The sequence below is a fragment of the Malania oleifera genome, chromosome 2 (genome assembly GCF_029873635.1).
Source record: "Malania oleifera isolate guangnan ecotype guangnan chromosome 2, ASM2987363v1, whole genome shotgun sequence".
NCBI classification, from domain to species: domain Eukaryota; kingdom Viridiplantae; phylum Streptophyta; class Magnoliopsida; order Santalales; family Ximeniaceae; genus Malania; species Malania oleifera.
The window spans coordinates 62,681,323-62,705,433 of record NC_080418.1 but is presented as its reverse complement, the minus strand read 5'-3'; the positions used below and the strand labels follow the sequence as shown (position 1 = coordinate 62,705,433).

At 35.1% G+C, this 24,111-nt stretch overlaps 1 protein-coding gene across 3 annotated transcripts; it reads left to right on the top strand.

Annotated features, from left to right (window-relative positions):
• Positions 1-1,603: 1,603 nt before the first annotated feature.
• On the top strand, positions 1,604-22,934 carry LOC131149313 (uncharacterized). 3 transcript variants are annotated; one of them, XM_058099658.1, is made up of 2 exons: positions 1,604-2,477; positions 22,506-22,934. In XM_058099658.1, coding segments are annotated over exons 1-2 (681 nt in total). In that variant the 5' UTR covers positions 1,604-1,797; the 3' UTR covers positions 22,507-22,934. The 3 variants fall into 3 exon arrangements, with proteins under 3 accessions (XP_057955641.1, XP_057955642.1, XP_057955640.1); XM_058099659.1 differs by lacking the exon at positions 22,506-22,934 and adding an exon at positions 14,206-14,242 and having other exon boundaries at positions 1,658-2,477; XM_058099657.1 differs by lacking the exon at positions 22,506-22,934 and having other exon boundaries at positions 1,658-2,673.
• Positions 22,935-24,111: the final 1,177 nt, after the last annotated feature.

Below are 24,111 nucleotides of genomic sequence, written 5' to 3'. Positions count from 1 at the left end.
ATACCCAACTCACCTTCCTCTTGGGAATACACTAGTTCCAACAGAAGAATATACTAAATCAAAGAATAGAAAATTTTTATTTTACACATTATTAACAATTGATTTTTCTTAATTTTTAATCATATAGCAACAAATTTTTATTTTTAATAGTATTAAATATAAAAGAAAACATAAGTCGAAAATATAAATTTTTTTAATTTTATTTCCCCAAATAAAATACTTATATGAATGGATTGTTAGATGTTATTCAAAATTTGAAAAATATAAAGAAAAAGGAATGAGTTAATTTTAAGCAATTTTTTAAATATATTTGATTATCAAAGAAAGTGCAAAGAAAAAAAAAGTATAATTACAAATGGATAATAAATTGATTTTACACATAAGTAACGTTTAATTTTTCTTAATTTTTAATTATATTATAATAAACTTTCATTTTTGATACTATTTGATACACAAGGATTTAATACTTTCTAAATTTTGAATGGAGTTTTAAAGTGTATTTCATTTAGTTTACGAAATAGCTATTTCTTGGAGTAAAATGGAATATAGTGAAAATTTTAGAAATTTAGGTAATAGCCATTCCTCTTATGTTCCTTATTTCTTCATTCAACATGTAATAGGAAAAGAATAGACATGTAAAATTTGAAAGTAATTACTTCTTGTCTATTCCTTGGTATGAACTCATAAAATGTTTCAAATTATTATTTGCTTTTACGGTATCAGCATAATTTTTTGCATAGTTAATTTAACTAACTGATTATACCTAATATATTTCTAAAAATAGACATTCAGTAAACCAAACTTAGGGTAAAAATGTTTAATACTTGAAAGGGGATTCCTATTTCTTGGTATGATTTTTAAACGATGCAAAGCACCCCTATAACTACTTATAATTGTGTCAAAATATCTAAATTATCCCAAAATGTCCTTTTAACTTATATTTATTTTCTTTATAATTATTTTTTTAAAGTAGAAAAATACATCATGAAAATGCTTTTGATTTCACGTTGTCAATTTTCTATTTTTGGTAACAATTTTCAACTATTTGTAAAAAAAACTGAAAGCCAAGTTTTACGATTTTAAGTTATTTTGGTAACCTATTGTTAGAATATTTTGCATTTATAATTAACTTTAATCTATTAAATCATTTATTTTATCTGTATTATTATTTAAAATTAAATAAAATGATCACATGAATTTAAAATACAATTAAAATAAAAATACTTATAAAATTTTTAAAAAACTAAACAATAATAAAAGGTATTAAAGAATATTTTTATTATTTTTAATTGTCATACTTGATAAGTTTGTTTTATAGAGTGAATTTTAAAATATAAAGATCAAGTAAAAGAATTAAAATAAATTTTATTTTATTATAATATTTTTATTACTTTTATTATTTAGTTATATTTTGTAATTACTTCTTGATTCAAAGACAAAAATAAGAACTTATTTAATTAAGTTGTTAATTTGTTTTAGTTGAAAAATAATAACCAAACGGATTGTTAATTTTTAATTCTTATTTCGATAAATTTGGACAATAATACCAAACTCTCCTTTAACTTTTATTTTTTTTTAAAATTTTTTGGGTAAGGTACTTTTCGGTGCTGAAATAGTGAGACGTGGTAGGCTCATGCGCCAAAATTAGCAAATCCCGGTAAGCACAATACGCAGTGAACAAGGCAACAAGCAGACAAACCGGACGCAAGGTCGAACGCCACCTCCTGCTTTCAACACGTTCGCTCCCCCTCCTCTCTCTCTCTCTCTCTCTCTCTCCGCCGCAGGTGGTGGTGGTGGATGGCAAGGAGCAACAAATACGCCTCTGTTAACTTCAACGACATCTACGAGAAAAAGTTCATCAACACCTCGTCCAAATCCTCCTCTGCCTCTCCTTCTCCTTCCCCTTCCCCTTCAACCGCCGCCACCACCTCCGTTGCCGCTACTCACCAACACAAAACACACCTCGCCGCCGTGACCCGCACCCATGGCCGCATGCTCGTCCTGACCCGCCCCTCTCCCAAACCCCGACCTCAACCCTCGCTACCACCACCTTCGCCACAGCAACAATCTCAACCGCAGCCTGTACCAGATCAAACCCGGTCCGAACCCGATTCCATTTCCCTGCGCCCCTTAGGCCGAACTGGGGCCGGTCCATCGCTGCCCTTGGCGGTTCCGATCCCGGAGAGAGATAAGGAGCCTTTGCCGTCGCCCAAGCCGAATCGATTTGTGCCACCCCATCTCCGACCTGGTTTTGTAGGCCGGGAGGATAAACCCTTGACGGAGTCTCAGAAGCAACCCGGGCTGCGATCCAGGGAATTCGGTCACGGGCCGGGGAATTTCGTGTCACCAAACTGTTACGGTGAAGAAGGACGTCCGAAGTCGAGCGGCTATGAGAAGGTGAGGAGGGATGGGGAAGCACATCTGGGGGAGATGACTCAGCCGAGTTCAAGTGGGAATCGGCCAAGTTCTAGTGGATGGTATGGTTCTTGCCGTGATAACGTTTTTAGCTATTGAATGAATTGAATTGGCATTGTTCTCTGGTTTGCACCTATATTTCTTTAATTTTTATTTGTTATTAATCGTGAATGTTGATGCTCTTGACATCTATTTAATTGGTATTATTGTCTCATTCTTTGAGTTCTTTAATTGATTGAGAAAACAAAATGATCTAAACATATATCTATTTATCTTCTTCTGGATTATTGTGAGTTCCTAATGTTTAAGTAGTTTTGTATGCTAGAATGATTAGCCTTCTGCCCTTCATGAATAGGCAAACATCATAGGTTAGTGCTGAGCTCGAATAATTCAATGTCTGATTCTTGAACATACTAGGCCTTTATGTTGTTTTTGAAAGCATAATTTCAGAAACTACAAACAAACAATTGTTTACAAGCGGAAGAGAACAGTGATTTGACCTCCAGCCATAACTGCTCAAGTCTTCAAGAAATGGATCTGAAATAAGAAAGAAAATTATGAGAAATAGAGAAAGAGATTTGTGAATTCTCTTTACTCTCACTGTATTTTAGAAGAATAGAAGGAGTAGGGTTTTTGGCTAGTTCTAAATCCCCGTAAGCTAATGTGTGACTTAATGGTTAATCATAAGTCCTATTTGTAGACTGGTTAAGACCCCATCCACTGAGAGATTTCCTCTTACATTTCCTACCATCAAGGGACTGTGAGTTTTCAAAATCTCTCATTTGAATTTCAAATCATATTCAAAATCTTTTATTTGAATTTCAAACCAATGACTTAGTCTTAGGAGACTTAGTTTTAGTGTATCAAGTAGTTACTGTAAAATTTCATCTCTCATATTTGATTTTTTTGAATAAAATAATAATTATAATAATTTAGATAATAGTATTTTCAAATAAAACAAGATGTGTTATGTGTGCCACTTAAAAAGGAAACATGTGCGCTAACATTCTCCCACTTGGCTCACATTATACATTTTGAAGACTTTATGGGATAAGAAGTTCAAAAATGAATATGGCCACAAAACTACTTTAACTTTTATAGAAAGATAATACATGAATCATGACGGTTTTGTTTTTCTTTATGTAGTAAACAATTCCTTCCATGTATCACGATGTACGACCTTTCTTAATAAAACTTTGTGTGGTAACTCTTTATGCATGACTTCTTATAAGTCATTGTAGGTCTAATGTCCCAATGGACAATTTTAGGAATAGATACTATATGTGCACAAATAAATTGATTTTATCGACAATTAAATAAGAGATCAAGAACAAAGTGTACTAACCAATCCCATGCTTTCCACATGTTTTGTAAACATTTTGATTGAGAATCCTTTCGTCATAGGGTCTGCCACCACTAAATCAGTACTTATATGTTCAATGGTCACTTCTTGTTCTTTAATTCTTTCTTTGACAGTAAGGTACTTTATGTCGATGTGTTTACTTCTGCTCCCACTCTTGTTGTTCTTTGAAAAGAACACTACTGTCGAGTTATCACAGTAAATCCTTAATGACTTTGATATTGAATCCACAATTTGAAGCCCTGTGATAAAATTTTTTAACCATTTGGACTGTGAAGTTGCTTCAAAGCATGCTATAAACTCTGCCTCCATGGTAGATGATACAACTATTGTCTGTTTGGTGCTCTTCCAAGATATAACACCACTTGCTAGCATAAAGACATATCCTGAAGTGGATTTCTTTGAATCTTGACATCTGGCGAAATCCGAATCTGTCTATCCAACCACTTCTCCAACAAATGCTGCCTGGGAGGAAGAGAGAGTAGCAGCCACTGCACACGATCTTTTGGATTAAACTTTGTAAAAATATTGTACGGTCACTGAACTAATTGGCTTGTAATCTCTCACATACAAAGAAAGATCCTTCTTGAGCACAAGGGTGATAAAAAGTAGAATTATCAGTTTTTCCTACAATCCCATTAGCATGGAATACATAAACCACCTTTTAGAAGTTTTCCCTCATTAATATCACAAAAGTGGTGAAGAAAGTCATGGTAAAACCATCTGAACCTGGTGTTATACACCCTTCATTCCAAACACTGCTTCCTTCACCTCATCAAAATATGACCTTTCTAACCAGCAATAGTTGCTCCTCAAAAATAGGACTCCCATCTAATGACTCTATCTACTAATCATATGTCAAGCAACATTCTCCTCAGAAAACAAAACCTAATAAAACTAACTAATCTCCTCTGATCACTCTCCAGTCTCCATCTCCAACCTCATAATCATATTTCTTTCCACCAGCAATCCCTTCATTCCAAGCAATGCTTCCATCACCTCCTCAAAAGAAGGCCTTTCTAATCAGCAACCATTGTTCCTTAAAATAGTACTCCCATCTAATCCATTAATCATTTGTCAAGCAACATTCTCCTCAGAAAACAAAGACCTTATAGAACTGACTAATTTCCTCCATATTCACTCTCCACATCTAACTCCATAATCATATTTCCACACCTTCCATAGGCAATCCCACGAAACAAATAAGTATTACAGTCTTTCTACTTCACCCACATGCTCCTTACCTTTTTGTCTCCATCTAATCTCCTTCCATAAGTCCTCCAATTCATTTTTGAGAATGTTCCTCCTATCCTGCTTGTCCCCTAAAAGTCCCACCACCCCTTCAATCCCATCTAAATCCCCAATCTCCCTCAAAATTTAATTTTCTTTCCCCTCATATCTCCAAAAACCTCCTTATTCCACACTTTGCATCTGTCCTTCAAATTTTCTTCTTCACAAAAACAAAAACAGCCCAGCCTTGCAACTGATATTCACTCCATCAACCAGCAACTAACATAAAAAAGTTATGATAGGCACATATTTTCAAAATGAAATAAACAAGGGCATCCTTCACATAACTAGACTCCAACACAATGAGAAAATTTTCTGATCATTCTAGAATGGACCTCTTGAACTAGATTGGGAAAAGTATCCTCATTAGACAAAGGAATATTTCTCAAATCACAATCTCTAATAAAATCATCAAAATCCCCGTCTGGTTGTAATTATGGAGCTCTTTAAGAAACCCAAAGCACATTAAACCACCCCAAACACTAGTACGGACCACACAAGCCATACAAATCCCTAAGTTCATCCCAAAAGCAAGGCCTAAGACAAGGACAATTATGGCCATTAACCACCGCTCTCCTCTACCTCTAATGTCTATGAGAACCAACCAAGAGAAAGACCCTACAAGTGAATCAACCTTAGAGATGAACCTTGCATCCCAAAGAATTAAATACATCCTAAAAAGAAGACACCCAATCCTCTAATTTATATTCCAAATACTCTTAACTGAGAACCCATCCATGAACTTTCACTTTTTTACTTCAATGAAAACAATATCAGCTTACAACCTATTAACACCTCATGAACTGCCTTCCGCTTAACTCTATATCCTAGACCTCTCGCATTTCAACTAAACCTTCGTGGGATAGTGGGATACCTACCTCTAACACCCCCTAGTTCTCTATCTCTATCCCCTTCATAATTTATATAAGATTCAAGTTTTCTTCAGTTGCCTCTCTTTTTTCTTCATTCTCATCCTACTATCCCCTTTAGAGAATACTAACACCTTCACCTGTTCCTCACTAGGCCTAACCAACTGAAAACCTAAATCTTCAAGGAAGTCTCTAATGTCATTCCACCCCTAGGGCTCAATAGCTACAACATCGCTTTTAGGACCCAAACCCCTTTGGCAATTCAGTGGTTGCTGGAACATGTGACTGCTTCAGGGGACAAGATCCCTCAGTCAAGGTTATCATCACCCAAAATCTGAAACAAAAAATTTATTTTCCAATTTACCATGATAATCAGAAACCAGATTTAGCTTACCTGAAGAAGGAAGAAGTTTGGTCAGCAAGATTGTTAAACAGTAAACCTCTCTAACAATCAGCAGAACTTGGAGTTTGGATCAAGGTAGCGGAAGGCATGAACAGGAAGGTGTATTTGGCAAGGGACAAAATGAGTGAGCAGCTGATGGCAGCAAAAACTATGAGACTTGTGGGGGGCCTGGGAAATCAAAGACACTTTGCCTGTGTGGTCTGACAACTATCATGGTTATTGGTTACCTCTAATGGGTGTCATCCAAGTAAGACATCTCACATGATTGTAATATACGTTTGGTTAAAAACTAAAATGAACAAAAGGATGAAATAAATGGATAAAAAAAATGTGCTAAGTATAAAGTAGAGATGCATGGAGGCATGGGCTCAAGATGCTTGCAATATGATACAGAACTTCATTAACAAAATCATATAGAACAGTTTTTTTTTACCTTTAATGAATTGGTGGTCCTGCAACAATCACATAAACATGAAGGCTTATCCAACATGAGATCTCTTTATGTACTTAGCTATTTAGCAACTCGACTTTGTTTTTAACAGCTGGTAAGTTTGGAGCTTCATATTTAAAATTTAAACCTTTTCTCACAAACAAATTTACCATGAAACAAGCAGTTCAAAAGAGAAAGATGTTTCCTCCATTATAATCAAGCAACATAAACAAGGAAATAGTTACCGTAGCAAATAAAAAATAACACGACAAAAAAGTACAAAAAATACTGTTGAGCACATCGTCCCACCACCTTTGTGTCAACCACATGGACAACAACCTGATTCTCCACTGTGCCTCCCATGAGCCACAGTCAAGAGGGTTAGGGGAATTGGATGTCAGACAGGATAAAGAGGAACTTCTACACAACAGCTTGCTGGTGTGTCGACAAAGACAAGAGAGGGGCATCTAGTGTTTTCTGCTGTTGATTTTGGACTATATAGAAGCTGTGTACAAGTTCTGTGACTTGCATTGTGAACAAGGGCTTGGAAATGCCATCATGGTTTAAAATTATGTGTTAAAAAGGCTCAAAAGACTTTGTGATGGCTCCCTTGGCCATCTGATGCAGCAGCTCAATAAAATTCATACATGTGCAGCAGCTATCTAAGCCAACTAATGCTGCACATGCATGCAAGACTCATCTCACAATGCTCTCTTTCATTCTTATCTCCCATTATTCGCATTTAAACTGCATATTCCATTACACGATAAGCCTCGGCAAATACAGATTGTAAATACCACTCACTGTAACTCGATAATTGAATATAAACTGAAAATCATCTCGACAAACCTCCTTCCTCACACTGTTAAACTGAAAAAATGAGTGAGCAATGCAGGGATTATAGTCGGGATCAAGGATGTAGGCGACAGCAACACCATCGATGACATGGATGAAGGGGTATTTGTGCCTGTTGCTGTCAATGAAGGCCTTGAATTTCAAATTTAGCTAAATTCTGGAAGCTTCAACACAGAAATTTCAATGAAAATTTTGAGGTTGAGGTCGATTTCAATATTGATGATCACAGATGGAGTTTACCCCATTATCACCAAATTCGAGGAGCTATTGAAGCTGAATCAAAGCTTCAACACAGAAATTCCAATGAAAATTTTGAGGTTGATGTCGATTTCAATATTGATGATCACAGATGGAGTTTACCCCATTATCACCAAATTCGAGGAGCTATTGAAGCTGAATCAAAGCTTCAACACAGAAATTCCAATGAAAATTTTGAGGTTGATGTCGATTTCAATATTGATGATCACAGATGGAGTTTACCCCATTATGGCCAAATTCGAGGAGCTATTGAAGCTGAATCAACCATCTACATATTGACCTCCCTTGATTATAATCCACATCTTCTAATAAAAAGAGACCTCAGCCAAGTAAGAAGCGGGAGAACAAAGAGGTTGCAAACATCCTCGTGAATCCTTAACTTATCCAATAAGATAACTTCCTCAAACTTCAGAAATGAAACCAATCTCCCACTGTTCAAGCCAAAAATCACACAGACACTACATTCCCCTCAAGATCCTGACTAGAAACTGCAGGCATGCACCCATCAAGAGTACCAGACTTAGGGTGAGTTTCTCCTCCCTTCCTGGATGAACTTCTCCTTTTAAAAAAGTAAAAGTTTGGTACAGCACATTTGGTGAATAGCCTTTTCAGCTTTTAAAAAGCCAGCTTTTAGCTTTTCTTAGCAACTTTGGAAATTACAGATTTTGAGCTTTTGAAAGCTAGAAGCTAGTTTTTCTAATTGATTATTCTATACCATGAATGTCTTTAATTTTTTTTTAAAAATATTACAAAATCATCTAGGCCTTAATTATGTTTCTTAAAATGACATATCTATTTTGGTCATTTTAAACCTTTCTCACAAGTGAAAACCCTTCTCCTAATCTAACATACACCAAACTAATAGACTTCATGACTGAGGAGTGGAGGACCACTTACACAATTTCAGCTGCCTAACCAGCATCCTTATTTTCAGTGCATATTTTGGAAACTATGCACGTATTAGATTTTTGTTTGTATTGCATAATTTTCTGTTATGTTGGGATTGTTTTGTAATTATGTGTATAGTTAGATGTTGGGTATCAATATTTTGGTATTTGTACCATCTGGGGACAGTAATCACATCTGAATTCAAAAGTTCAGACTTGTTTTCTCTCTTTTGAGCAGCCCTCTCCTTGTACTTCTTCCTCCTCCCTTCTTCTTTCTTCTCCTTCCTTCCTTCTCTTTCTGTTTGTCTCTCTGATCTGCTTCTGACTATCAGTTCTGCCCTGCATCAATCTCTCTTAGTCTCCCTTCTTTCTCTCTCTCTCCCTTAGATCTCTCCGTTCAGTTCTATTGCTGTTTCTGTCCTAAAACAGTTCATCTAATTACAAAGCAAATTTTCCACCTGTTCGCAACAATTCAGACTAAGCTAAGCTGATTAACAAAGTTTGGGCTTACATGTCAAGCTACAACATCATATTCATAGTGGTTCAAGGAGGCTCTCAAACTTGGTTCCCTACGCTTCAATGCATACACAACATCAAGGCACTGAAGTTTCTTGTATGTGGCCCATGCCCACTTTCCTACCAGGTGGTTAAATGGCAATTCAATAAACATAAATGACAATCTTAAATATTACATGCACGGAGCTGCCTAGGGAAAAGGAAATCCCCCATCTAGCTTAAACACTTGTAAAGGAAATTATAATCCTGTACCATGTATAGGATACACATATGCTACTTCCATCTACGTCTTTAAAATTGTCAAATGAAAATTTTAATTTTCAATATGCATCCAATAGTTCTCAAATACTTTTCAAAAGTATAAAACACATAAACAGCAACAACCCGGCCTTAAGTCACACTTGGTGGGATTAGCCACATGAATCCTCTTCTGTAATTCCGCACAATTACCCTTTGATAATTAGAGGGTTGTCAAATACTTACTATCTCAATCCAAGTTATTCTAGGTGCACCCCTTCCCTCTGCCACAAACATTGGCTGGCTCAAGCCTCATTCATGCATTATTTAGCTAATTTTGCTATCATCCAAACCACCTTAATCATCCTTTATTTATCTTTATTTCTTAGAGGTATACCACCCATCCACCTTAGCTTTGCCACTTCAGCAACTTTACTTTCTAGATATGTTGTTTCTTAGCAGGCCACATTCCAATCCATATAGCATAGCTAGTCTTATAGCCATCTTATAGATCTCCCCTTTTAGTTTTATGGGTATTCTACGGCATACAACATACCTGAAACACTTGCATTTTACTCAACCAGCTTGAAAGATATGTATTCCCCTTCAAATTGCATAATACATCTAAGGTATTTAGATCTGCTTGTTGACAATTTCTTGAACATCTTTTGTTAAAAAGTAGTAGTTTTTTGCCATGAATTTTAATTTTCTCTCCAACATTCTTCCATAAATGTATCAAACACACATTGAACCTAAAGTGACCATTGTAAGTATTAAATAATAATAATTTAAAAATAAAAGCACAATTACAAAAATATCATAGAATTTTTGCTTATTATTTATATGGAGTATTCATGAAATTAAACTATAATAAACTTACAACTATAGAATATGAATGATATACCAAAAAATTTAGAATTAATAAAATATAAAAAAATTATTTTTATTGATGTAACCTTGTGGTATCTTACCTTACTTTTTAAAAGATCATAGCATCATCACGTTCTTAGCATTACCCAAAATCTGTATTCAAGCTTCTTAGGCAGTGTCAAGCCAATTATTAGAGCCACTAACAATGCGTCACATTTGGTTAAGTCGGCAATCCCATTCCCAAGAATGGTATATATTCCTACAAAGCTATTCATTACAAGCATCCCCATTCCCATTTTAAATAATGAGTGTCAAGATTCCCAACCAGGGGAATCACTACAAATTATGAGGTGGCAAAAAGTCACTAGTTATATTTTAAAAATTCAAAAATACTTCACTTTATTATTTTTATTATTATTATTTAAAAAATACTTGCACCATTGAATTAGCTCTGAATTATGTAGTAATTATATAATATTATTATTTTATTGGTTTTGGTAATTGTGTTTTCAACGAGTTGGGAAGTTTTTTTTTAGTATTTCATTTTATCCATTGAGTTTTGTGCTAAAATAATACATACAGGCATTCCTTTTTTCAAGTATCACTCATCCAACTTGATATTAAGGGATAGAAAGTTATGTTATCAAAGTAAAAAACCAATCATGGGAATACTGCATGCCCAGATGGCATCTTTAGACGCTGTGAATCAAACGCCACATTAAGGTTTTATTTATATTTAGGAATTTTGTTCTTTTTGGGATTTCAGTGCATTTTGTAGTAGGTCATTTTCAATTTTACTAATCATTTTAGGATTTATTTACCATAACCCGCAGGTTGTGTAATTAAGCAGTTAGTTACTTCATTGAATTTTAAATTCCTACTATTTTTGGTATCTCTATGTCTCTAATCTCATGTTTGTTTCCTTCTACTTTTCTCGCATGCTTATAGATCCATTGTGGTCCGCCCCTTTCTCGGGCCCCGCATATGCGGGAGCTTTGTGCACCAGGCTGCCCTTTTTTTTTTTTTATTTTTTATTTTTTATGGTTACTTCACTATAAACCGCATCTCTCTCTCTCTCTCTCTCTCTCTCTGAGTCTTACATCAAATTCTTTCATCAAATTCGTATCAAACTCTCATACATCATCAAAGAAAACTTCAACAACTGCACATTTCACAGAGTTTCCCCTTCTACACACTCTATATTTGCATGGTTCTCCTCAAATTCAAACACACGGGCACAAATGCTATCCTGCTTCACTGTTGCGTAGCAATAGAAGCTTGCTCATGCTTCTTCAGAGAAGCTATCACCTTCTCTTTGCTTGGGAAAGGAGTGTTAATAATAGCCAAAGGAAAGGAACAAGGAAAATCCACATCAAGAGGAAATTCATTGAGGGAAAGAGAGAGAATGTGACTAAGCACAGCTGTGAGAAGCCTCAAAAGCAGGACGAAGGCAGGTCTAATTTGCAGCATATCAAATAAGAACCGTGAGCCAAATTAGTGGCACAATGCCAATGCCATGTTCACCCACTTACACTCTGAAAGCAAACAGTGATTACTGATCCCATTTTCTTGACTCCCTTCACCTTAGGATGACTTTGCAGGCTTGCAGTCAAGTTCATTGCTGTCCAGGACTTCAACTTCAGTTGTGGCATCACATCCTAAGCCTTGGAGCATCCATCCCTTGTGAACAGATGCCCTGATCCTCTCCCAATCCATCACAGATAATAAGACCCAAATACCAAATGCCATGCTTATTAAGTTCAACAAGCCCAACCAATTTTGCCTAGCAACTTCAGCACAACAAAATCATATATCCCCCTTGTTCAGTTTGATCTAGTCCTTTTTCATGATCATGTCTTTTTGACATGTCTCACACCCTTAACATTGCCTCATGTAAAATTATTCTTGACATGCTTCTTGCAGTTGTTGTCTCAACTTACATTGAATTAGACATCCACACTGATTTATATTTGACACTTGTGTGAAATTATTTTTACATGCTTTCTTGTCCTCATTGCACCTCAACCTACGTTGGCTCAGACATCCATAGTGATTTATAAATTCTCCATTGGACAGATCAAACAATCTTAAGTATCATCATTTGACGACTTCAGTTCCCAGAAAATTTATTATTAGTTATTTTTAGTTTTTCTTTTCTTGCATTACTAGTTATACATCTCAAGATCATAATTTCAAGTATGCTCTTCGGGTAACGTGTATGTTACTCCTAAATCAACTAAATTTTTTTGTACAAGGCATTTTAATTTTGCCAAGACTCAATAGTTAAAATCTCTCCGCATCATGAATTTAAAATGCGTCATGAGTGGAACATATGCAACATAGAATCAAAGAAAAACATTATATAAAAGAATTACTTAAGCAAGAGAGAGGGTTCTTCCAAATATATCTCCAATAAATCCTTTAGATTTATTGCTTTCTATGCTGAATCAAAGTACAAGAAGGTAAGGAGTTGGATTCCTAACCGAAATCAAGCTCCAACAACACCAAATTGGATAAAAAACAAGTGCTTGTATTGATTAACCGTGACTTTGTTGACTGCACAGTAGCTTGATACAAATTTCGAACCCCAAAATCTTGTTTTTCATGCTTCAAAATGATAGATATAGGCTGGAAGCCTGGAACGAGATAGAGCAACTTAAGCAATAAATTGAGTGAAAAAATGAGAAAATAATGGTCAAATTTTACTTTTAAGGATGACAGAAGTATCATGGAACCATGACAGAATCACAACTACAGCCCGTTACATTTAAGAAGAGGCCTTTATGGCCAATTGTTCTCTCCTATCTGCTAATGCAAGCCTAAATGCAATACAAATGACTAAAATTCCTGTATGCACCAGCCCTTACGCTACCTAATGGCAGTAATTTAAAACAACGTTCCACATATGCTACCCAGCTCCACTCACTTGATATAATCTATAAACAAGATCCCTCTTACTCCATGTTTTTGGGAGCTTGGAATTCGGACCTTATATATGAATTTATGTGAATTTGGATAAAATATAATTCAAAATTATATTGAATTTCACACAAATCCACATAAATCTAAATCCAAGACGCAAAATTCATGCTCCCAAACACATCGCTAATGTTTCCTCTATAAAATTGATCAATCTACAACACCAAAATCTGTGAATTTTTCGTATCTCAAGCAATCCAATTTTGCAACATTTTGTATATTTTAAGCATTATTGTACCACAATATTAAAGCATATTCTCAAATGTCAACCCAAAAATTAAACTCTAGCCAAGTATTCCTTGATAACATTATAGTAACAAAAATAAGAAGCATACAATGTATAACCTCTTTCAAAATAAAGTAAAACTGTTAGTTCGCATGATTTCTTTTTAAGTGGCACGCATAACACATCTTGTTTTATTTGAAAATACTATTATCTAAATTATTATAATTATTATTTTATTCAAAAAAATCAAATATGGGAGATGAAATTTTACAGTAACTACTTGATATACTAAGACTAAGTCTCCTAAGACTAAGTCGTTGGTTTGAAATTCAAATGGAAGATTTTGAATCTGATTTGAAATTCAAATGAGAGATTTTGAAAACTCACAATCCCTTGATGGTAGGAAATGTGAGAGGAAATCTCTCAGTGGATGGGGTCTTGACCAGTCTATAAATAGGGCCTGTGATTAACCATTAAGTCACACATTGGCTTACGGTAATATAGAACTGACCAAAAACCCTACTCCTTTTACTCTTCTGAAACACGATGAGAGTAAAGAGAATTCCCAAATCTCTTTCTCTATTTCTCATAGTTCTCTTTCTTATTTCAGATCTCTTTCTTGAAGACTTGAGCAGTTACGGCTGGAGGTTAGATCACTGTTCTCTTCCGCTTGTAAACAATTGTTTGTTTGAAGTTTATGAAATTATGCTTCCATTAGTGGTATCAGAGCCAACTCCATACCATATTGCTTAGTTTCTATTATTCTAAAATCGCATGAAATTATTTTTCAAGAAATTGATTTTGATATTACAGTATTAATTTCTATGATGAAATTCACTCGGCATGCACTGTTCTCAAATATGCAAACTCGGTATATGTATTGTGCTTATTTTACCAATCTCACGGCATGTTTTTCTTTCCAAAGAGAGATTTTCTTTTTGATAGGTCTGTTCACTGAGTGGTCTCGGATGAGAAAGTTTTTGTGTTGATTTTTTCGCGTAATAGTGAAGTCACCATGAGGAAGTGAAGCCGCGCTGGATCAAGAGGCAAGGAAGGGCCGGTGGCGCTAGGGTTTCCTGAGTGCCAAAGAGGGTTGAAACGGTGTGGGTTGTGTCGTTTAGGCCTAGGGTATTGGGCCGTGCGCTGCATCCGGCCCATTGAGGAGAAGAAGAGCCTTGTTAAATCTCACTGGCCGTGGGATTTGGGCCTGGCCCAGTTCAGTAAACAAACCAGTTAGGTTTATAAAGCATGAGCCATTGGTCAAATAGGCTGACCCACTCTAAGGCTTGACTCGATAAAATGTGCATGGGAGACTCCGCCAACTTGACCCTGTACCCGTTCTCAACCTGCGCATCTGGACAGAGCTTGGCCCGGTTCAGTGAACCGGTTGACCATTGACCTGACCGCACAGGTGAACCCTTTGACTAGTCAAACCAAAGAAAAAACCTGTGCATAAATATTTAATGCACGTCATATATGCATTTATTAATTTTTATTGGCCTATAATTGTGATTATTATTTGTGCATTTATTAAATTTTTATGTAAATGCCAATATATGTCTTTATTAATTAGGCTTATTGTTAAAATTGTATTTTATTTCATGTACATCAGTATTGAAATACATGATTATATAAGCCTTAATTAAATTAATAGACTGTTTGCTGTGGGGTATGGATGTGTACATCTAAGGAGATTCTGTCTAGGAGATTGGATTTTAAGCGGGACCATTGTGACTCCTCCATCTTTCCTGGGAATCTTGAAGTTCTGTCTGGGAAAGAAAAATCTTTCCTGGGAACTTACTTGGTAGTGCTATTCGTATCTACAGTAAAATAGACCTAGAATATTAAAGTTTCTAAATAATGGATTGAGCTATATCAAGAAAAATGAATATCATTGTGTATTAAAAATTAGCCACAACAATTTTATGACACGCAGATATTTTTTTTATAAATTGGCTTTAAATCCACATTGCAGTTAAGTCATAGTTGATGATTACTTTACCTTACAAGGAGGTAATTATTTTCTTTGACATGATTGGAATAAGATAGTGATTAAGAAAGGGAATACTAAATACCTACAGGTATAGGTTTCCTTATTCCACTAGTCTTATTATAAAGTATAAGCATATCTAATGCATTATGCAACCTATACCCACAGGAAATGTTTAGATTTTTTCTTTGATCTAACATTGATTGGTTCAAACTGCAGTTTTGTTTCAAAGTATTAATTAAATTTCTTGGTTATTGCACTTCTATTCTAAGTAATGATTCTCATTTTCCAATTCTGAACGGTGAAAATTTTTTGGATTGGAAGAACAAAATCCTCTTGACATTAGGGTGCATGGATATTGATCTAGTACTCTGTATTGACAAATCGACAATACCTACGAAGTCAGGTCCTGCTACATATCAATTGGCCTATGAACGGTGGGAGAAATCCAATCGTCTGTGTCTAATGTTCATCAAGTCGCATGTTAGCAAGAGCATTAGAGAGTCAATTCCTGAGTGTGACTATGTCAAGGACTACATAAAGGCTATTGAAGAGCAATTTGTTAGTTCTGACAAGGCACTTGCTAGCACCCTAATGAACAAGCTGTCAGTGACGAAACATCACAAATCTAAGAGTGCGTGAGCACATCATGGAAATGAGGGACATTGCAGCCCGCCTCAAGTCATTGGAGATTGAGATTATAGAATCCTTTCTTGTCCATTTCATACTCAACTCTCTCCCTGTAGCATATGGACCATTTAAAATATCATACAACACACATAAGGAAAAATGGTCTATTAATGAGCTGCTGACTATGTGTGTGCAAGAAGAGGAGAGGTTGAAACATGAAAATTTGGAGAGTGCCAATTTTTTCACTCACAAAAAGGGACAAAGAAAGAAAGGTAAAGGTGCTGATGGTAAACCTTTTAAGAAGGAGGAAAAAGGGTCATTGAAACGAAATTACCATAGTGATGCATGCTTCTTCTGTAAGAAAAAGGGGCACCAAAAGAAAGATTGCTTGAATACAAGCAATGGCTCGTGAAAAAGAGTATTCTCAATGTTCTTGTGTGTTATGAATCTAATTTCATGGATACTCATCATAATACATGGTGGATTGATTCAGTTACTACAATTCACGTTGTTAATGTCATGTGGGGCTTTCTCAGCCTAAGGAAACCAACGAGAAGTGAACAAGGCATCTATTCTGGAAATGGAATGCGTTCGCACGTTCAGGCAGTGGGGACTTTTAAGCTTGTTTTAGAAAATAAATTTCAACTAGATCTTGAAAACACTTTTTATGTACCTTCTTTTTCCAGAAATTTAATTTCAATTTCTAGACTAGCACATTTGAAGTTTCAATTTCATTTTGTAATGCGTTCGCACGTTTAGGTTGTGGGGACTTTTAAGCTTGTTTTAGAAAATAAATTTTAGCTAGAACTAGTCAAAACATTTTTTATGTACCTTCTTTTTCCAGAAATTTAATTTCAATTTCTCGACTAGCACATTTGAAGTTTCAATTTCATTTTGTAAACTCTACAGTTTATTTATCTAAAAATTTAGTTGCCATAGGCAGTGGAAATTTAATAAATGGTTTGTACAAATTAAATCTAGATCCTGTCTATGGGCAAAGTCTCCTAACAATGCATGATAATGTTGGTACTAAACGTACCATTATTGATGAGTCCTCTAAATTATGGCACTGGAGATTAGGTCATATCTCCATTGAAAGAATGAAGAGATTAGTTAATGATGGAGTCCTCAAAACTCTAGATTTTTTTGATTTCAACACTTGTGTGGGTTGCATAAAGGGTAAGCAAATCAATAAGACAAGTAAAGGTGCCAAGAGGAGTAATGAAATACTTGGGATCATACATTGATATTTGTGGTCCATTGAGTACCCCCTTGTCTAAATGGTCAAAGATACTTTATCTCATTTATTGATGACCATACTCGGTATATGTATCTCTACCTTCTGTTTAATAAAGCTGAAGCACTAGATGCATTCAGGACATTTAAGAAAAAAGTAGAGGAACAATTAGACAAAAGTATTAAGATCGTGAGATCAGATAGAGGTGGTGAATATTATGGAAGATACACAGAATTAGGACAAAGACCGGGTCCATTTGCAGAATTTCTTAAGGATGAGGGTATTGTTGCACAATATACTATGCTGGGATCACCTTACCAAAATGGTGTTGCAGAAAGGCGGAATCATACCCTTATGGATATTGTTCAGAGTATGTTAAGCAACAATGATCTTCCCTTATATTTGTGGAGTGAGGCCTTAAAACTGCAGTGTATATCTTAAACAGAGTTCCATCTAAGGCGGTTCCCAAAACGCCATTTGAGTTATGGAAGGATATGGGGTTGTCCAGTTGAGGTCAGAATCTATGATCCACAATTAAAGAAATTAGACCCTAGAACAATCAGTGGATACTTCATTGGTTATGCAGAAAATTCTAAGGGTTATAAATTTTACTGTCACTCACACGCACCTAGAATTGTTGAAGTTAGGAATGCAAAATTTCTTGAGGATATTGACAGTAGTGGGAGCACTGTTTCTTGAAAGATAGAGTGGGAGGAAACACAGAATAAAGAAAATGAATCTGTGAATAAGGGTAAAATGATTATCTTTCAAGAAAATCAAAATGATGTTTTGGAAGAACAGTCAAATCAAGAAATACCATCTCCACCTCAAGAGGAACAAGTCAATATAGAGGCTGAAGTACAACACCCACCTGATATGGGTGACACTCAAACTTAAGTTTTAAGGAGGTCTGCAAGGGTAAGAAGATCTGCTATTCCTAGCGACTATCATGCATACTTGATAGAGTCTGACTTTGATGTTGGACTTAAAGATGATCCCACCTCGTTTTCACAAGCCATGAGTGGGGAAAATTCAAGTGTTTGGTATGATGCCATGAAGGAAGAAATGGATTCTATGGCTAAAAACCAAGTCTGGGATATCGTTGAGTTACCTAAGGGAGTCAATGTTGTAAGCTGTAAATGGATCTACAAGACTAAAAGAGACTCAAATGGTAACATTGAGAGATATAAGGCCAGACTGATAGCTAAGGGATTCACTCAAGTAGAAGGCATTGATTACCATAACACTTTTCCCCAGTTTCTAAGAAAACTCATTTAGAATAATCATGGCTCTTGTAGCTCATTTTGATTTAGAGCTATATCAGATGGATGTGAAAACAACATTTTTAAATGGGGATCTTGAAGAAGATGTATACATGAAAGAACCTGACGGATTTTGTTTTGATCAAGGCAATAATTTGGTTTGCAAATTAAAGAAGTCAATATATGGACTAAAGCAAGCCTCCCGACAATGTTATCTAAAGTTTCATGATGTTATTACTTCATTTGGTTTTACGGAGAACATTGTGGATAATTGCATATACCTCAAGATTAGTGGGAGTAAAATTATTTTCTTAGTCCTATATGTGGATGATATCCTACTTGCAACCAATGATTTGAGATTGCTATATGACACGAAACAATTTCTCTCTAAGAATTTTGAAATGAAGGATTTGGGTGAAGCCTCTTATGTCATTGGCATAGAAATTCACAGAGATAGGTCTCAAAGGACACTAGGACTATCTCATAAGGCCTACATTGAAAAGGTTCTTGAGAAATTTAGGATGAATAAATGTAAGCTGAATGCAACACCCATTTTGAAGGGTGACAAATTCAGCTTAAGTCGGTGGCCGAAAAATATATTGGAAAAGGAAGAAATGGAAAACATTCCTTATGCGTCTACAGTTGGTAGTTTGATGTATGCACAGGTCTGTATAAGACCAGACATAGCATTTGCAGTAGGAATGCTTGGCTGATATCAAAGTAATCCTGGAATGGATCATTGGAAAGCTGCCAAAAAGGTTATGAGATATTTACAAGGAACCAAGAATTACATACTTATAAGCATGTCAGCTCTGAGGGGTTTGCATTGAGGTTGTCCTTTGTCTCCTCTCTGTTTACTTTAGTTGATATCTTGAGTATAATGTTATGTAGGTGCGGGGTTTTATGTTATTTGGAGGGAATTAGTATTTGTCTAAGGAGTAAATATTTTTTTTGCATCTTTAATTTGCTCAAGACACTATTCTTTTCTTTTCTCTTCTATTTTTCTTTTTTCTAAAGGTTGTTTAGAGATTTTTAAGAATGCTTTAATTTAACTATTCTAAAGATTTTTGAGCCTGTTTTGGGTCTTAAGATTAATTTATCTGAGTCTAGTTTGGTTGGTTTGAATTTGAGTACATAGGATGCCTCTTGTTATGCTTCCTTAGCTGGTTGCAAAGTTCAAAGAGTTCCCTAGGAGTGTTAGATTATTACTTTACCTAAAAAGCTTAAGCTATTAGGTTGTGGGCCAACAATGCATATCAAGCTTTAACACTCCCCCACACGTGCAGCCTGACAGCACATGGAAAGACAAACAAATGATAAATAACACCATAGAATAAAGGCGTGCAACAAGACTAGAACCCAGGGCATCCTGGTTACCAGAGCTCTGATACGATGTTAGATTACCACTTTACCTAAAAGGTAAAAGCTTAAGCTATTAGGTTGTGGACCAACAATGCATATCAAGCTTTAACAAGGAGACTATGACTTATTTATGTCTTCCTTTGGGGAGTAGACTTCCTGCTACTTTGGTTTGGGATCCTGTTGTGGAGAGAGCTGTGAAGAGGTTAGATGCATGGAAGCATACCAATTTTCTTTAGTTTGCATTAATCTAGTCCATCCCAATTGTCAAGCATTCCTATTTTTTTTTTTCCTCTTTTTGGGATCCCATTTAGTATATCTGAGCCTGAGAGAATAGAAAATTTGATGCAAGATTTTCTTTGGCCTCGGGTTGGGGTAAGGATAGGAAAGGCTACTTGGGAGGTTGTGAGGAAGCTTAGATCTAGAAGAGGATTGAGTATAGGGACTGTAGTGTCAACATCTTTCTGTTTTTCTTTATTTTTTTATTATTATTTTTTAATTTTTTCGTATTTTTTTGGGGGTGTGGTGGGGTGGGATGTCCATTTGGCAACTGAGTCCCTTTGGCAGCTTGTTATCAAGAGAAAATATGGTGGGGAAGTGTTAATGGCATTTTTTTTCTTTTTTTTGAGAAACTGTGTCCCTTTGGGATGAGGGAATCAAGAAAAAATATGGGGCTCCATAGGAATGATTGGGATGCTAAGGTGGGATGGGAGGAAAAATGTTTCCCATGCTAGTCCTTTGAAATTTATTTTTAAAGAGTTATACCTCTTATTTCTTTGACTTGTAACGGGTAGGGAGATGGTTCTAAAATCCATTTTTCGGAGGATTTGTGGATGGGTTACACTCCCTTTTGTGATGCTTTCCTATGCTTGTATCATCTTTTCGCCATTCATGTTTTTTTATTGCAAATTTTTAGTCAGAATGATTTTAATTATTTTGGAAAATTTAATGCTAGGGTGTGATTTGAGTTTATTTCTTTGAGATCTATTCTGGAATCGTGTTGGGTTCTCTTTTCTATGGCCAAGTGATTTTGATCTTTATTCTTATCTTGTTGAACCTTCACAGATGGTTCTTTAATTCTGGGTAAGCATATTGTTGAAGCTCAAGTTCCCTTTAAATTTTGAATCGGATAAATACCAATGATTGTTTGCAGAGGACAACTCACTTGCTGTGTAGGCAGAGCAGTGAGAGTATTTGCTCATCTTTTTTCTGCGTTGTCCTTGTGTTAGGAGGCTGTCAAATCTCCTTTTTAGCATTGGTCATTCTTGGGCGTCACTGAATACTATAGAGGAGTTATTTTTCTCTAGTTTTTCATGTTTCGGGGAAAGGAAAGAGTGCAGAATTGTATGAGATTGTGCTTTACTTGCCATGGTTAGGGGCATTTAGTTAGAGAGGAATTCAAGTCCTTGGGGATATTCGCTTCCTCTTCATTTTCTTTGGGATAGGTGTTCTTTGCCTCTTTGGGCTTCATTAGCTATTGCTTTTGCATGAGTTTCTTGATTCATATCCAGAGTGACTGGAGATCTTCAATCTACTGAAATTTTATTGCCTTTTTAAGTTTTGTTGATTGTTTTTTATTCTGTATATCGGTGAACTTTTTCTGTCCCTTACTCATTCTCTTAAATGAAATATTTATTTTCTTATTCAAAAAAAGAAAAACAAGAAAAAAAGAACGTAAAGAAAGGAAAAGAAAATGACCATTAGGGATTAGGGTGGAATCATGTGAGAGTTACTGGGAAAAAAAATGAGCAAACAGATATATTCTTGCTATGATTTGAATTATTGTTTTGTTAGATCTCTATTTTTTACCCTACATTCTATGACATTTTTGAAACTTCAAGGGAGATCTCTGTCTTTCTGCCAAACTTCTGGCGAGGTGAGTGTCTTTTGCCCTTTATTAAATGCTATAATCTAGAGAGATGCATGTCAATCATCACGAGTCCTGGAGGTTCTTGTATTATTGGTATTTCGTGCATTTTTTATCGAGCTGCTGCTTTATCTGCACTATTTAATGGATGTGGACAAACATTTTTCCATATTGACCATTAATACCATGATGTGTCCTTCAGTCAAGAGGGCAGAGGGGCCCAACTGACGTTACTGCTCACTGCAGTATGACTGGAGTAGGGGTTTTAAGGAGTCATTGTTTTTTCATTTACCAAGTTTGTAATCTGGGCGCCGTGTTGTGTCGTCATGCTTTGCCTTCACAAACATATCACCTCACCTGCTAATATGACCAAATGTTCTCATTAGGCATATGGTGACTTGTGGATTAACAAATAGAAGTTGTTTTATCACAGAAAAAAAAAGAAAAGAAAAGGCTCCACAGAAGGTTTTCAATTGCTCTAATCTATTAGTTGGTCTGGTGGGTAGATTTTTGGCATCATTTTTACACGTGTTATTCACTGCTGCAACCAAATGTGTTTCTACAGATGCTTTCATGTAAGTTGAGTTTCCGAGGACCAAGATCAATGTTCTTGATGATGCATTTGGACGGTATGCGGAGCTGCAATCTCTAGTCCTGGAATTGGTGTTCGTCTTCATCAGTCTTGTGTTGGAGAAAGAAAGGTTGGAGGACCCAATTGCCCACATTTATTTTTCTTCTTTCTGTTGAAAAAGAGAGGTGGCTGTGGTGCCCCCTCGCTTGTAGATTGCACCTGTATGATCTATTATCTTTACTGCACTTTGTTGCGTCTAGTTCAAGACCGGAGTTTATGCTCCTCGTTGTGCTCTTCGATTGCACTTCACAATCCCTTTCAACGAATATTTTTATCCTTTTTAGTAACAATTTGCACTTCGATGCATCATCATCTCTCCCTCACCCATTGAATGGTATTGGCAAGTAGCCCACTTGAATTCCAGTTAAATCTCATGACAAAATATTTATTGGCTTTTACTTTCTGTTTGGGTCAAGGATTCTTCTGAAAAAAGGAAAGGAAAATAAAAGAAAAATTTATATTCTATTTTACTTTTGGTCTGTATCAAAATACTATTAGAAATGAATTTTTATTCTAATATGATTTTAAATTTAAAAAATGTGAAATGTTAATAATGTGTAAAATTAAATTTTTTTGAATACTTTGTAATAAATTTAAAATTTTTTTTTTCATTTTGCTGCTTAATCAAACAAGAAAAAAAGAAAAGAAAGATTCGTTCATATTCTTCATTGCTCTTTAACTTCTATGAATTCTACATGGATTTTAACTATCTGTTTGCAGCTAGGAAAAAATTTTCGGAGGAGAAACAGGAAGGTTTTCCCTTTTTTCATGTTTGGTTATTAAGAAAAGTGAAAAAATAAATTTTCACATCCCTAATATATATATATATATATATATATATATATATTTTTTAAGTTGTAATTTTATTAGAATATTTTTTATTTTTAATGATATTTGATATAGTAGAAAAATGTGGCAAAAAATAAAATTTTTTCTTCTTATTTTCCTTTAATTTTCTCCAAACAAGCTAGCATAACTTTATTTTACGATGATTTAATTTTAAATATTTGGGTTGAGCGGTATTTACAATTTTTTTCTATAGCATTGTTAGTCATATTTAGTTTGCAAAAACATAATGAGGTTGGAATGAAATAAAAATGAAACGGTCCATTCCTTACTATAGACGTGCAATTAAGGGTCTGTTTGGTATCGTTGCTACTTTCTATTTTTTATTTTTATATCTAAACAGTGAAGAAACAACTTATAAAAATTCATTTGTTTATCTTGCCAAATTTTTTTCGTTGTTGTAAAATTAAATTTTAAGGTTTTTAAATGCTTTGACAATTTGTTGTCAGAAATTTTAATCTCTAAAAATATATATTTTTCGATTAAATCATTCATTTTATACACTTTAAAATAAAAATAAAATAAAATGATCATATTAATTTAAATATAAATATAAATAAATTTTAAAAACAATAATAAAGTCAACTACAAAATATTTTTACTATTTTTCAATCGCCATGAATGGTAAATATTGTAAAACAAAACTTGAAAGCATGGCAATTACGTAAATAACATAATAATTTTTATTTTTATT

Coding starts and splice junctions, on each gene's coding strand:
- LOC131149313 (XM_058099657.1), top strand. CDS start 1,798: ATGGCAAGGAGCAACAAATACGCCTCTGTTAACTTCAACGACATCTAC.